Source organism: Tursiops truncatus, chromosome 2 (genome assembly GCF_011762595.2).
Source record: "Tursiops truncatus isolate mTurTru1 chromosome 2, mTurTru1.mat.Y, whole genome shotgun sequence".
Classification (NCBI taxonomy): domain Eukaryota; kingdom Metazoa; phylum Chordata; class Mammalia; order Artiodactyla; family Delphinidae; genus Tursiops; species Tursiops truncatus.
Genome location: NC_047035.1, coordinates 144,901,483 through 144,916,934, shown reverse-complemented (window position 1 = coordinate 144,916,934; position 15,452 = coordinate 144,901,483). Strand labels below are relative to the sequence as shown.

At 44.5% G+C, this 15,452-nt stretch overlaps 1 protein-coding gene across 3 annotated transcripts in view; it reads right to left on the bottom strand.

The window, feature by feature from the left end:
- MTMR10 (myotubularin related protein 10) overlaps positions 1–14,277 on the bottom strand; it is a 51,802-nt gene extending 37,525 nt beyond the window's left edge. For 2 of the 3 annotated variants that reach the window (XR_002178488.3, XM_019945788.3), the window contains exons 1-4: positions 13,845–14,277; positions 13,247–13,307; positions 2,618–2,754; positions 766–838 (exon numbers count right to left, since the gene is read on the bottom strand). Coding sequence is in view for 2 of the 3 variants with exons in the window: in XM_019945788.3 (XP_019801347.1) it covers positions 766–838; positions 2,618–2,754; positions 13,247–13,307; positions 13,845–13,904 (331 nt within the window). In the remaining variant the exon portion in view is untranslated. The remainder of the gene's footprint in view (positions 1–765; positions 839–2,617; positions 2,755–13,246; positions 13,308–13,844) is intronic. The other variant, XM_019945787.3, reaches the window with a different exon arrangement.
- Between the last annotated feature and the right edge of the window lie 1,175 nt (positions 14,278–15,452).

Sequence of the window (15,452 nt, the reverse complement as noted above, 5' to 3'; positions counted from 1 at the left end):
AATAAAAAAATTCCTTTCTTGATATTCACTCTTTAGTACACTTTAAAAAATTCTTACTGAAAACAATTGGAAGGTCACCCACCACTTAGTACTGCTTCTCTAGAATCTTTCATATTTGTGTATAATTCCTAGAACTTTGGGGGATCAGTTTTAACTTTGCTTTGGATGATATTAAAGATATTTCTTTGCACAAAACCACCACCACCTATATTTAATGATTAAAATTTTAATTAAAAAGAGGACAAATACTAGAAAATATAAAAAGTCATATATTTTGGGACTTCCCTGGTGGTGCAGTGGTTAAGAATCCGCCTGCCAATGCAGAGGACACAGGTTCAATCCCTGGTCCAGGAAGATCCCACATTTCATGGAGCAACTTTGCCCACGTGCCACAACTACTGAAGCCCGTGCACGTAGAGCCCGTGCTCCGCAACAAGAGAAGCCACTGCAATGTGAAGCCTGCACACCGCAACAAAGAGTAGCTAGCCACCGCTCACTGCAACTAGAGAAAGCCTGCACGCAGCAACGAAGACCCAATGCAGCCATAAATAAATAAATAAATATTTTTTAAAAGCCATATATTTTATATCTCCATTTAAAAATAATTTACTGATTAATTTTCCTGGGACTCAAAAAAAAAAAGGGAAAAAGCAAAAAACCTACAGAAATAAAACTCCAGCCCAAGTATTTGAGAGGTGTAACTCTTCAAGCAAGAATTCCCGAGTAGAACCAGCTTTTAGGGGCTGAGTGAAGAATAAAACATACCTGTGACTATTTGCTCAATACATGTTAAAGGGACATCATGTTCACCAAGAAGAAGGTTTCTATAATGGAATTTCTGAAATAAAAAAATACATTCATGTTAATTATTTTCCCAATAACTTCACGATGGTAATATGAGCCTTACTTTTAGGTGTGATAAGAAATTGCAACGACCATCTCTAAAAAGAACAAAAGCTTTTGCCTGTGCAGCTATGACAATTCTAAGGCTATAGTTATCACAGAACACACTTCAGTAGGAAAGTAAGGGGAGGAAGAGAGAAACACATACTGTGTTCACATTCTCTCCACCTTTCTTCCCACGCTTTAAACAATAAAATTAGGTCAAGTTATATACAACAATGTCATTATAACATACAGGATATGTGATATTATACTGTCAATCACTTCACAGGCAAACACTTGCATACCTAGTTCTGGTTAAACTGTCACTAAAATAATATAAAAAAGGGGCTCCAAAGTCATCAGATTTTAATGGGTAAAATCATGGCTTGAGTTTCACAATGGAGATTTTAGAGCAGAAAATAACTTTTTACAGCAGAAAGTCTACTCAAAATAAAAATCTTTAGTCAAACTGCAGCTTATTTTTTAAACCCATTTTTTATACACACTTTCAGACTAAGGACATTGTTGATGCTATTAACCTTCTGTTGGTAGGACACTGGGTTATTTTTCCTATTAGTGGTATTGGATTTAAGCTATTCCAGGTACATGGGTCTCAATTATAGTGAAATCTGGAGCCAAAGATTGAAATAAAGCCAAAAATAAAAGGAAAAACCCAAGTTTACAGCCAAATAAGCTGTGTCTCTACATACTGGGTGTATCTGTAAATGCCTTAAATTTAGTCTCAATATACCTACAGATTGCAATAGATTGAAATACACTTATCCATAGTTACGTGCTTCAGTCAAAAGTTTAGAGTTAACATCCAAATATTACTATTACAAATAAAGGTCTAGGGAGTAAAAGTGTATATATAACACTTTACAAATCAAAACAGAAAATAGTTGTTGAGGGAAAGTCCAGGATATTTACGTTAGGCAAACGAATGACTGACTTTATTTATTTATTTCTGTACACGGGGCTCTCACTGTGTGGCCTCTCCCGTTGCAGAGCACAGGCTCCGGACACGCAGGCTCAGCGGCCATGGCTCACGGGCCCAGGCGCTCCGCGGCATGTGGGATCTTCCCGGACCGGGGCACGAACCCGTGTCCCTTGCATCGGCAGGTGGACTCTCAACCACTGCGCCACCAGGGAAGCCCATGACTGACTTTTTGAAAACTCAAATTATATGGAACTGTTGTTTTCCAGTAAGAATGTAAAATAGCAAGAGGGTTATTAAAGAAAAACTTTATCAATATTTTTCTTCATTCTAACTACTAGAAATTTGAAATGAGAATTTGACTTTTTTGGAAAAATACTAGTTAAAGATACTATAAAATATGTAAAATGTGCAGCATCTATGAAATTATTTGCTATATAATTTTTTCTCTTTATGAGTAGTAAAAAAGGATACCTTTGTTTTTATAGATAGGTTAAAATATTTAGAAGGAAAGAATAACTCCTTTATTGAAAAGGATATATAAGCAAAGATCACAGAGGATAAACACAGCAATGTGACTTAAAACCATCTCACTAATTATACTCCTCAAGTCTCAACATTCTCCTTAAACTTTATTTTGAATTTTAATATAATACATTCCCAAACTTATATTAATCACTTATTAGTAATTTTATTATAATTTTCCCATATCTGTGCTTTATATAATATTGATAATACATACTGCTCAGAGTCAAAAGCCCTGATACGATTAAACAGCATACAAATCAAACACACCTGTAATGGCATTGGATTATCCGTAATAAAGGAAATTTTGAAGTTACTGCATATCAGTTTTCCCCACAAATCGTATTGACTTGTGTCCGATGCGATGCATTTTCTCACAAAATTGACTTCATTTACGACAATTTCTCCTTTACAAAAAGAAACATATCATTGTGTGAGCTACAACCACACCAAAAATGTCAACAGTCGCTGTGTGACCTAGAAGGAAGATTTCATGATGATGATAAGAAGAAACACTGAACCAGGACCTCACATCGGTAACAGTCACAATGGGGCATCGTGCTCCATTTGTAAGATACAGAAACTGAGGCACAAAGAGCTTAAGGGTCTGAGATGGTTCAACCAGAAGGGCTGAGCTGGAGTCTGCATTCTTTACTATGCCATGCTGTCTCTCATTATTTATTTACCGAAAGGCGCCCTGGAGAAGAAATAAGCTGCACTGTCTCCTTCAGAGTATTACTTGATGGGGTATTTGTATTTTATTAACATGTGACTTGATCTCCCAAACCGATATCTTAGATTCCTTCCTAAGACAATTCAGTATGAGAAACAATGCAGTATTAACCTCAAAATTAATAATGCAATCTATTTATTTTAACATACATTCCATAAAGACAAATTGAATTTCCCTCTGCACTCACATTATAACTTAGTTGGCAATAAAACTTTAAAATATAGTTTTAGAGTTAAAATGGAAGACTAAATAAATAAATATAAGAAACTGAAACAAAAGTTTTAATGTTCTTTGAAGAGAATAATTTTCTGCAATTGATTTAAAGCTTGGTCATCATTAATCCTTAATTTCAAGTTCTAAAATGCAACCAGACCCAGGGACATTTTTAAGTAATCATTCTCTAGGGTCCATGGTAGAAGAGTTAGGGTACTGTGCTACTTTGCCTATTTCTGTCAGTACAAACACCTCTAATAGTGATGGACAGAACCATTGCTGACAAGCCCCAAACACCCACCAATTCACAGAGAGCAACTAGAGTCTCAAAACAATCCTCTCTCTTACATAAAATGTTATAATAAATTTGAACTGCAAAAATAACTTTCATTCAAAGTTCTTAAATGTACAAGACAAGTTTTAAGAACAGAACCCTAACATTTACCTGAGGATTAAATTCAAACGTGCCCATGTCAAATTCTCGGCTCAGACCAATGGAGTAATTGTCTCTTCTGCAGACAAGCCTCCTCCACGTAGCCTCCCGCCCTCCTCCCCACCAACCCCCGCACCCTGAGCCCCGCCGCTGTCCTCATTCTCCCTCTCCAGCCACACTGGCCTTTTAGTCCCTCTCAGGGGCCGGACTGCAAAGATCCATGGGGTCTTCGCACATGCTGTGCCCATTTCCTGGAATATGCTTTCCTTCTGCCTCAGCCCAATCGCTTTCTCAGGAATGCCTTCAAAACTCTCCGTGCCTAGATTAACTCCCTCAATCACAGCATCATTTACCTGTAATTCCCAGCAATGACCACAGCTGCAATTATGCATACTCTACATATTTCAAAACCACTGCCTGTCTCACCCTCAGGATCACATGCCCCATGAGGGTCAAAAATGGACTGGTTTTTCTCTGATGCTGACATTTTAGTTGCAAGGCAAAGGCTCAGCATGGGGCAGGGGCCTGGTCAATGAGTGCTGAACACCCGAGTGAATGAACCACTTCACTGCTCCAGGTTCACCAGACCAGCACCACCAATGGAGCAGGAGTGGTTCCAGACAGACAGAAACCAGTGACGTAACATGGCCACGCGCCAAGAGGGTCAGGAGATAAGTGCTGGCGGGTGAATGCACATGAAGTCAGAAAACTGTCCCAGAGCCACCCCTGCTCGCCTACCACACGCACAGAGAGCTGCAAAATCTACCAGTGGGAAGGAAGAGATGGAGGGCTTGTGGGACAGGACACACGGCCACACTAGTGCCATCAGCCAACCACGTTTATGATGCACGTGCTTGGGCAGCACTTCTCCACCAACCCGACTCTCTTCCCAAGGGCACAAATGTAACATATCCAGTCCACAAAGGCAGCGAGAATGTGACAAAGATGAAAGGAGGAGAAGGCATTTAATGGGTCCAGGGCTTGGCCAACCCAGATGCAGCCCCCTGGTTTTTGTAAATAAAGCTTTACTGAAACCTATCCATGCACATTCATTTGTGTACCGTCTATGACTGCTTCCACAGGACAAAGGCAGAGCTAAGTGCTTGCAACCAGAGACCTCACGGCCTGAAAAGTCTCAAACATTTACTGTCTGGGACTTGACAGGAAAAGCTTGCCCAGCTCTGTGCTAGAGATGGTGGCTTAAGTGACAACTCTTAACATTATGTGAAACAAGCCTTGGAAGAAGTACTCAGGCATATCCTGTCAGAGGAAAGGCACTTTCCACCTGCAATGGTACAATGCCCTCAGAGCTTGGGAGGCCTGCTCAGCAGCACTGAGGACCAACAACCTTCCCCCAGAATGTGTCTGCCACAGTCAGGTTAAAAGATTCCTTTCTCACCAATGAGCCGCAGCACTCAGCAGAAGTGAAGCTGAAATCCAGGCCTAACTGCTCTGCTCCCCATTCTCCATCATAAAAAAGCAAAATTAAGCACAAATCTGTGAATGAACTCTGTGGGGCTAGATTAGAGTCTGAGACATCGGTATAAACTCAGGTATATCTTAATATATACAAAGATGGAGAGGTAAAGAAACAAAGGGAGGTGTGTGCATACATGGCTTAGTGTGCATGTGTTCATTTTCTACTCTGTCTCCTGAAAACGCCTCCAGTAACAAACCACATTCGGCACTCAGATCTTGGTATTTAAATACCATTCTCCAATAAAATGAACCAGGACTCAGTGGAGAAATGTTTGACTCCAGGGCTGGGGCAGAGGAAAGACATACTGAATCTGGAGCTTCTGATAGTTCCAGAATGCCAGAAAGTAGGGAAGGGAAAAAGAGAGGGGGGAATGGGGGTGGGGGAGAGAAAGAGAGACAGAGACAGACAGAAAGAGAGAGAGAGAAAGAGAGAGAGGACATTTCAAAAGGATAGAGGAGCCAAGATGAAACAATTCATCATCCATCAGTAAAGACGGAGAAACTGTCACAGGCTGGAGACTAGGGAGACATGGTGTCCTGGCAGGGGCGCTAAAATAATGGCCATTAGTGAAAAAACTAGGGAAATGTCAATAAAACTTGCAGCTTAGTTAACAGTACTGTTAGTTTCTTAGTTCAGCTAAATTTATCGAGGTTATAAGATAGTAACATTAGGGGAAGCTGGGTGAAGAGTATGTGTTAACTATCTGTACCCTTTTACAAATCCAAGTTTATTTAAAAATAAAACTACTAAAGAAAAGAAGATGGACAAGAAATATACGAAACAACAGCAACAACAGTAAAATAGGGACCCACTGGGTTATGGTCTTTGAAGGAAAACTGTTACATAGCTTTCTTAGTGGACAGTGGAAATGGGCCTGGGGGATAGAAAGAAGTAGGGTGGGATGGAGGGAAAGAAGAAAAGGAGGGCATTTCCGGGGAGATGCCGAACTGGGACTTCTTATTATCATAAGCATGTAATAAAATAAGCACCAAGTTAACCTGGCTTGAGTTTTAGTTGACGACACTAAATTTTGTTCACATGGAACCATTCTCTAAAATACATGGATCATGCAGCACGGCTCTCTGCTCATACTTCATAAAAAAAGCGGAAACCCTGGGTAGGAACTGTCCTCAGCTACTGCCAGGCACGAACTGCAGTCCTGCGGGCCGGGAAACCAGCTCACAGGCGGGAGAGAAACAGGGGATTCAGAGTGCCTCTTCCCAGAGGGGACAGATGCAGAAACAGAAGAGCGCCCAGACGGTTCTTGCTACATTTTAAATTAGTGACCTTGAGGAGGAAACTTAGAACTGAAGCTTCAAAGCTCCCAGAGACTGTCCTCCTGGGCTTTTCCAGCAGGAGGGCGGTGTGCTGCCAGCCATGTGGGAGGACCCTCAGCACCGGGCACTTGCCAGCACACCACGGGCAGGAAGCGATAGGAGCCGCACGAAAGAAAAAGCAGGAAGCGAGCTTCAGTGCAGGGTATGCAAAAAGCACCAGAGAAAAAATTGTCTAAATTAGAAGATGATGGGCCAAGACGTTCTACTATAACCTGGGAAGGAATCAACAAATCATCAAAGTTTGTTTTCTCAAGACCCTTTCATCTGTAAAGATAAATAAGAAAGGAAATATAATTAAAATTAATAAGTCTCTAAATGGTATAGCTAGGGAAGTTTTTAACTCCCTGAGAACCAAAAATTATGTCACATTATCTTTCATAATACCTTACACATTTAGAAAGTCAATACATGTTTGATGAATTAAAATAATTTTTCCCATAAATTTTAGCTTGAAAAATAGTTTAAGACAAAGCCTCACTGTACACAGTAGCTAACTTACGGAATGTGCAGAGGCCCAAGGCATAGCTCAGTCTGTGGCTTTACATTCAGTGAGTGACCATCCCAGACAGCCTGGGACTGGGGATTCCTGGCGTGCAGGACTTCCAACATTAAAGCCAGGGTAGTCCAAGTGTCACCTGAGCTGCAGCGAACTTCAGGAATTAAAGTGGCCTAACAGTTACTAAGGGAAGCTGAAACTCTGTACAAGATGAGCACAAGACATCGGAGGCCGCTCCTGGTACTCACAGGGTCACGCATGATACAAAAAAGCATGGAATCAAGTACCACGTCCAGTAAGAGCTACCCACGATGGGGGCTGGAGGAAGGTCAGCAGTGCAGACCTCAGGAAGAAACCAGAGGAAAATCTTGAAGGCAGATGAGGGTTAAGACAGAGAGAACACATGATCACAAAAACAAAGGCCTGAATAAGGAAAAAGGCATCTGGGTCTGAGTGAAGCAGATATCAACATTGGGAAACAGTGCAAGAGGTCAGCAAGGTGAGTGTCAGCAAACTACAGAGGTTACAGACTTTGGATTTTATTTTTGGTTTAAGCAGGATTTTCCTTAAGGGGATTCACGAAGAGTTTCTGAGCAGGAGCTGCAAGGTCAGGAGTAAGGAGGTGACCTGAGGTCCTCTAACAGGCGCTGGAGGAATGGACAGCTCCAAACGCTCAGAAGAAGGTTGTCCAGGTGAGGCACAGACCCAATGCTAAGACACCGCAGTTGGATAAACCGTTCATGGTTCCAAGGAGCAGTTACAAGGCCTTCTGTCTTTCAAAAGCAGGGTATCTAAGAGTTAAAATACTACGAAATTCAGTCTACAAGGATCTCTAAAGCCTATCTACAAAAAACCAAACCAAAACAAAAAACACCTGAAAGAGACAGTCTGCTTTAAGGGATTCACAATCTAGTTGAGGAAATAAGACGTACAGTGAGGTAGAGGACAGTAGAACATAAATGGTCCAAACAGTAAACATGTAAAAAAAAAAAAAAAAGCAATAAACAAGACAGCTGCCCAACAATGGCTATTTTCATTTTCCGGATGGCCCTAGGTCGTATCCTTTTCTGATCTGATTACAAAAGACTCGGACAATCAGCGCATTCATTATCAATCTACTAGTTAATCTCCTAATGGAAGTGCTGCTGGCACTGCAGATGGAAGAGGGAGGGCCGAGCCGACCCTCGCCTGTGCACAGAGGCTGAGTCTTAGCGGGCACCACAGGGCAGAGCACAAGTTCTCTCCCGACTGCCAGGCCCTCCCCAAATGCGGCTCAGGTGCCCTTCCTCCAAGCCTGCACAACCTCGGCTCTCCTCCACTGAAGCACTTGCCAGTGAACTGAGACTCAGGGCAGGAGCCCTCTTCTTCGGCTGCTCCCCCTCTACCAAGCAGTACGGAATGAGCAGTCAGTACCCACTCAACCATCAACTCAGGCTGTGGCCACAGCACTTCAGGCCATCCCCCTCCCACCCCACAGATCCCTAAAATGATCACGTCCCAGGGACCTCCCTCGTGGTCCACTGGGTAAGACTCTGTGCTCCCAATGCAGGGGACCCGAGTTCAGTCCCTGGTCGGGAACTAGATCCCGTGTACATGTCGCAATGAAGATACCGTGTGCCGCAACTGAGACCCAGTGCAGCCAAAATAAATAAATAAATACTAAAAAAAAAAAATCATGTCCCAGAGAGAGAGAGGAGAGAGAAAGCCCACCGAGCCCCACTCGCTGCAAATCTCATCCCCTCACGACAAAGCCGTTGGCATTCCACCAGCCTCTGCTCAGCTCGGCCAGAGACAGGAAGTCCACTGACTCCCGAGACATTCCATTTTCTGGCAGCTGAAATCGTTTGAAAGTTGCTTGTCAAGCTGGGTCAAATCTGTCTGCTGTGGAAAGGGCAGAGCCGAGGACAGAGCTCTTTTTACCTCACCTAGAGCACTCCCTCTAGGACGACATCCAACCCACCGGCTATCCAATCCCAAAGCATAAATCTGGACCCTGCTGTCAGCACAGTCAGGCAGGCCCTGCTGCTTAGTGGTTAAAGACATAGCCTGGGAGTCAGGCTCCTAATCCTGGCTCTGCCCTTGCTTGCTGGGCAACACTAGACAAGTTACTTAACCTCTATGACTTGTATAGTTTTCTCACCTGTCAAAGGAAGATAAACTGGTACCTTCCTGACAGGGCTGTCATGAGGAGTAACCTGTAAGCTATATCATATATTAGTTAAGGATCTTAGTTGAAAGTGTAAGAAACATGCCCGGAACTAGCCTGGCAAAAAGAAATATTCTGTGGCTCTGGTGTCAGCTGGACTTCAAGGAAAATGGGACCATCAGAACTCTCCCTCGGTGTTCTGCCTCTGCCGCTCTCAACACGTGACGTCATTCTTTTGGACAAGTCTGCTGGTGCTTCAGCCACGGATGGCGCTATAGAAAAGGATCTCTTTCCTCAGTACCAATCTGAAAACATCCAGAGGCAAACCTGTGCTCATGCTAGCAGTCTGGGGGTGGGTTATCATCTTTGCTGGCCACACGAGAACCCCGGGCTGGGTGGAGATGGGGAAGGAGAATTTGTCAGAAGAGAGAGGGTGCATTTCTCAGAAGATGGTGGAAAGACTCCAGGCAGATAAAACAACTGATGTTCTCTGTGTGAGTGTTCATTAAATTGTACCTATAATATTACAATAATTTCATGGAGTGATTTCCAGTTCAGATTCCACAAAACAGGTATACTACAAAAATAATTCAGGGAAACTACACAAGAGCTAACTTAAAAACTTTTTTAAAGTCACAGCTACTACTAGAAGAACATATCTACACCAAAGAAGCTGGAAGGACGTAATCTCAGAATTTAAAGCAAATCAATTTAGCTTTATGGAAAAAACCTGCATTTTTCTTAATTTTCTCAATTTGACCAAGGGCTGATAAAAACTTCATCCAGATCTGATGTCAGCCAGGCCATGACTAGAATCTGGGAACCACTGGTCCGGGTCACAGTCTTCTGCCTTGTCCACAGGCAGCATGGAGCTTGCCCCAGCCCTGCTGCAATTCAAGCCCACTCCTCCTCCAGCACCTTCCCAGCTAGCATGAAGCCAGGAACCCAGGAGGTGCTCACAGACTCAGTGAACGGATCCACCAGCCCAGCAGCTACCCAAACAGACACAAGCTTAGTGTGGCAACACCTGTTCTCACAAACATATGCTGGAACACACACACACATACACAGTTTAGAATTCATACTCTCCCTCTTTTCAAAAGGACTGGGGTGATTTTACACACACAACACAATCGTCAAAGAATGAGATTCAGGTAATGACGGGAAGATGAAGAGAAAGCCTAGGCAAAGGCCAGGTGCTTTGACAGAGCACTGTATTTCAGTTCTAGGTTCAGGTACAATTTTCTTGAGAAGTGTGGTTTTGGGAGAGAGCAAGACACATGGCATAAAGTAAGAGTTTTCCCCTTCCTCCTAAACCTGAGAGTTGGTCTGTTTGTCTGTGTATGTGCGCGCACACGCATGGCTACGGGAACAATTTAAGCAGGTGGTCTGAGGGGTCCTTTCACTGTCATTCACTCAACCAACATCTCGATGCACTATGCTGGACACTGGGTACCACAAAACTGAATTAGATACAATCTCCATCTCAAGGAGTTTCATGAACCAGGCAAGCTGAATATTACTAACATAAACCACAATCTAAATTAAATTCCTAGTCAATTTCTTCTGTTTTCTTTGTTTAATAAAAGCTGAAGATCATTTTAAATTCAGCCTCGTTAAGTTCAACAGAGCACTTGGTAACTGCAAATAAACAATTGATTTTGTGTTTCAATTTTCATCTGCTTATTGAATTAAAAGTTCAAACTTTGGGCAACTGAAGTAGGATATCCTTGAACCCAAGGCATTTTGCCAAAGCATAACATCCAACACTATACCTCTGAACAATTACTTCCTTGTTTCGCGTTCCTGTGCAAAGCCGCAGGTGACTTGGCCAAGTTTTCTCTTGGTTTCTGACTATAATGAAGGCCAGAACTATATTATGAAGCCCTCTTAGGCAAAGCCCTAGTGCAGCCCAGGTCTTATAGATCACCAATGCTTCAGTTACTCTCCACTTGTCTTCCAGATTTCACAGGCTGAAAAGGGAGCAACAGAGGTTCTGGCGGGAGTTGGTGAGGTTAGAGGTGAAGCAGGGCACAGAGACCATGACGGGGGGGGGGGGGGGGGGGGGGGGGGGGCGGGGACGGGGGGGGCGGGGGGGGGGTCTGACAGAAAGAACGGGAAGAGCATGGGAAGACCAGGATGGGAAGGTAAGAACAGAAGGGGTGGGGAAGGAGGGCAAAGACACACTAATTTAGCATTGACTAAACGTTCTGTGAGGAATAGGTTAGGTGCAAACAGAATCCGGGGGCCAAAGCCATCACGTATGCACACACAGAGCCAATGAAGAAAAGCTACCACAGGTCAGGGGATCCAGACTTAGCTATGATTTCTAAGACAAGTAAACCACTGACAGTCAGGAAATGGGTTTACAACTTCCCCAGAAAACGCTGACTTTTTAACAGAAAGGTAAGTTTTTAGTTAATTCTATAGAAAAGATAATCGCTCAATGTAAAGTTCTTTGAGCTTACTGATATTTGTAACAATTTCACAAGCAAAGCTTAAATATAGAAGTTAACTAAAGAAAATCAAGCACTATCATTTGTAGCTAAGACCATGTGGTTTATTAGTGTCAAATCAAATCAAATATCAGAAGGGGGAAATCAAAGAACAGGGCCTGTTCAGGGTAAAAGGACCCAAAGTTCAATAGCTCACAGGCACTCATTCAGGAAGAGCACTGTTTGCCGCTGGGTTGTTTAAATGCCTGGAGTGACTAAGACCAAAACAGAGCACACACAGGGAGCAAAGGTTACTTATTAATTCTATTGTTCACTTCCAGGACAAGTACAAAGGATTATTTAGTACATACTGTTTGGCTAAAAAGCATTAACAAAATAAAGGGAAAATAGTTATAACTAACTCCCCAAATAAAGTTTAAAACAATTTTAAGAGTTAACATCTATAATAGGGAACCATAGGTTTATGTTTTAAATTTGTTTGTTCCTACTTAATATTTAAAATTTTAAAGCACAAAATTTTAAGTTACCCTATTTGTTCAATGACTACCTATAGAGTTCTAATCATTTTATCAGATTTAGCATTAAGTAACAACTGAGATTTTAAAATACTGATAGTAGTCACACAAACTGGTATTTGATTATATTTCATGTTTAAAACAGGCTTTCCTGGCTACTTTCTCTAATAATCAGATTAAACAACTGACTTCCTAGCTGTTATATAATTATTATACAACTCAAAATACCAATCAAATAAATGCATTATACGCTTTAAAACTAATCTCCAATTTACCATCAATTCCTACCTCTACCTCTAAGGTCTTCTAACCTCAATTTTGTTCTAAACCAGTGCTTCTCCACAGGGGGAAAATTTTGCCCCTAGGGTTCCCCCTACCCCCTAACAAAAGGGTTTGGCAATGTCTGGAGACATTCTGGTTCCCACAAGTAGGAGGTAGAGGAGGTGGTGCTCCTGGCATCTAGGGGGTAGAGGCCAGGGATGCTGCTAAACATCCTGCAATGCACAGGACAACCCTACAACAAAGAATTATCAGGCCCAAAACGTCTATAGTGTCTCTGTTGGGAAGCCTATTCTAAATTGAAACAAGATTTGCAAACACAGCTGACACCTTCAAAAAACAATTGCCAAGTAAGTAATTCAAAGTTCACTAAGCTTTGTTATTGGTATAGAGACCCAGACATAATAAAAGTCGCTTTTTATACTATTGAAATGTGATCTGATTATTAACCATGAATGCATGAAATTGCAGATGGACAAGAAGGGCAAAAAGTCCTTTCACCACCTAAGCAATTCATGATCGCTTTAAAAAAGAACATTTCAGGAGACGAAAAGGAAATAAGGTAGTGGTATTCTTGACAGTTTTCTACGATGCTTAAGTTTTCAAGGACAAACACCAATTAATCATTACTTTTTGTTGCTGTCCTTTAGTTCTAACCAATCCTTTTTTTTTTTTCCATCCTCAGTCGTTAGATTTTTAAGTGGCTAAAGTTTAAAGTAAATGAGGAAAGTTAACCACATGGTACTAGCTGGTGGAATAATCTTAGGCCAAAACACATTACTAAAGTATCTGTTAGAACACTCATGTTTACCTGGCAAAAGAACAGGCTCCAGTTTTTTAATCTTCGGTTCTGAATTAATATTATCGTCAGTCTGAAATACATTAGCAAAACAAATCAAAATCAAAACTTTTTTCCCGCCTGAGAGATAAAAGCAAATTTTATTTTCTAGGTGATGACACAGGCGACAGCCACGTATTCCCCCCACTTTAATTCTTACACATTTTTACCGAACTCTTGTAAGGATCTGCTCGTGATGGAATTGAGAGTCTGGCCATAAAAATACTACAACCGCCAGTGCCGCTTCCAGGTGTTCACATTTACGACAGGTAAGTAACCCCTTCCACTAAGTGCCCACAGGCGATGCGATCCTGCCGGCGGTCACGACGGAGACCGTCGCCAGGCGAAGGGCTAAATAAATCCCAACTCCGATCGCTCCCGATCGCTCTCGGAGCCGAGAACGGCTGCGGCGGAGTTTTGCAAGTTTCCCCCGAGCCGGCGGGGTCCCCGGGAAAGCGGCTTCCCCGCGCCGGGGTCCGGGGGACGGGGGACGGGGCAGTCTCCTGGGCCTCCCCGTGCTCGGCTCCCCGGAAACGCGAGGAGAGGGCGCCGCGGGGAGACGGCTGTTTACCTGGGGCGGCGGCAGAAGGTAGGACCTGAACGTGGGTCTGGGCGGCTTGAGCGAGAACATGGTGCCGCCGCCTGCTAGGCTCGGCCCGTCCCGGTCGGGGCCCGGGATCCGCCTCCCGACGCCCGCTGGCTGAGAGTTCCCCGTGCGACCGCCCGGGCTCGGTCTGCGGCCAGCCGGGCCGGGCGGGCTGACGGGCGTGGACACGGCTGAGCGCCCGCCCGAGCGGGGAGGAGCCCGGGCCCATCCCCGGAAGGGGCCCGGCGTGCCGCCCCGCCCCGAGAGACGGAGCGCGCAGGCCGGCGGCCGGCCGCTGCCGGCCTCTAGGCCGCGCGGGAGTCGGAACGCGAGGCTGGCGCCTTGCGCCGCTGCCCGGCCCTCAGCGAGAGCGCCGGGGGGGAGCGGGGCGCGGGAGCCATCTTGAAAGGCCGGTCCGGGCGGGGGTGGGAGCACTGCTATGGCGGCCGGCAGGGTCCACAACGGTCCGCGGGGACGTACGGCGGCCCGCGGGGGTCAGAGGAGCCGCGGGAGGCGGCCCGAGGGGGTTACAGCGGCCAGCAGGGACCTACGGCGGCCGGCGGGGGTCATAGGGGTCTCGGGAGGCGGCCCCGGCTTTTGCTCAAGCTTCCGTGCCGACTGCCCCGCGGTCCCCCTGTCCCCGGGACAACCCCTTGACGCTGCTCGCTAGTCCTCCAGCTCGCGCGACCAGTGTCGTTTTCCTTCTTCGGGAGGAGCCCGGGGCGGGGGAAGGGGACCCTGGAACCCTGGGCTCAGCCGGTCACGCTGTCTGCGGCCAGCGTGTGAGGGACGGGCACCGGGAAGGCGGCCTGGGGCTGCCGGCAGTGACTGGGATCAGGCGGTCAACGCGGTGCCTTCAAGGTCGACACTGGGGGAGATTTTTCTCCCATCACACGGTTGTCTGTGCGGAAAGCTTTGAGACCGGGGTGTCCTGCTGCTGAATTCCACGGGGTGCTGAGGCTATTGACGGAGGACGTTGCCAGGCAACCCGGACTCCTCCATTTACTTTAACTTCTACCCTCTTTATTAAACTTTAATGTGGAAAAAGATATTAAGCAAATTACCTTCCTTTCTTTTCGTGCCTATCCTCACGTGTAAAAATACCAGTGAGCAGATAAATGATCAAAAGCCCAGCAAGAGTCAGGCCTTAGTGGTGTGGACCGAATAGGCTATGGACCGAATACCTGCCCGATAATTGCAAAGAACCGGCGAATTTTAGCATATCAAGCGCAGGGCATTTCTGAACTCTTTAGCATGTTTCCGAACTGGAGCAGCCTTTGGTAAGGGGGCTAGTGATGTTTCATTTTGGTAAATCTATTAGTTGAGACTAGATTTTTCTTATGCTTTGAAGAATAAATCCCTAATCCAGCATATTATAATTAATGTCACAGGGAAGCTCCAATGTGGACATATGAATCACAATCATACTGACAAGTGTTGCTAATGGAAACACTAAAGGATTTAAACAAAGATTCAAAAGGTACTTTTTTTTGGAAAATAATTTATCCTGGATCCAGAACCCCACTGATCTTTCTGGTTAACTTGTTTGAGTGCCATATGATTCCATTTTGACCGGAAACCACAATCATACTT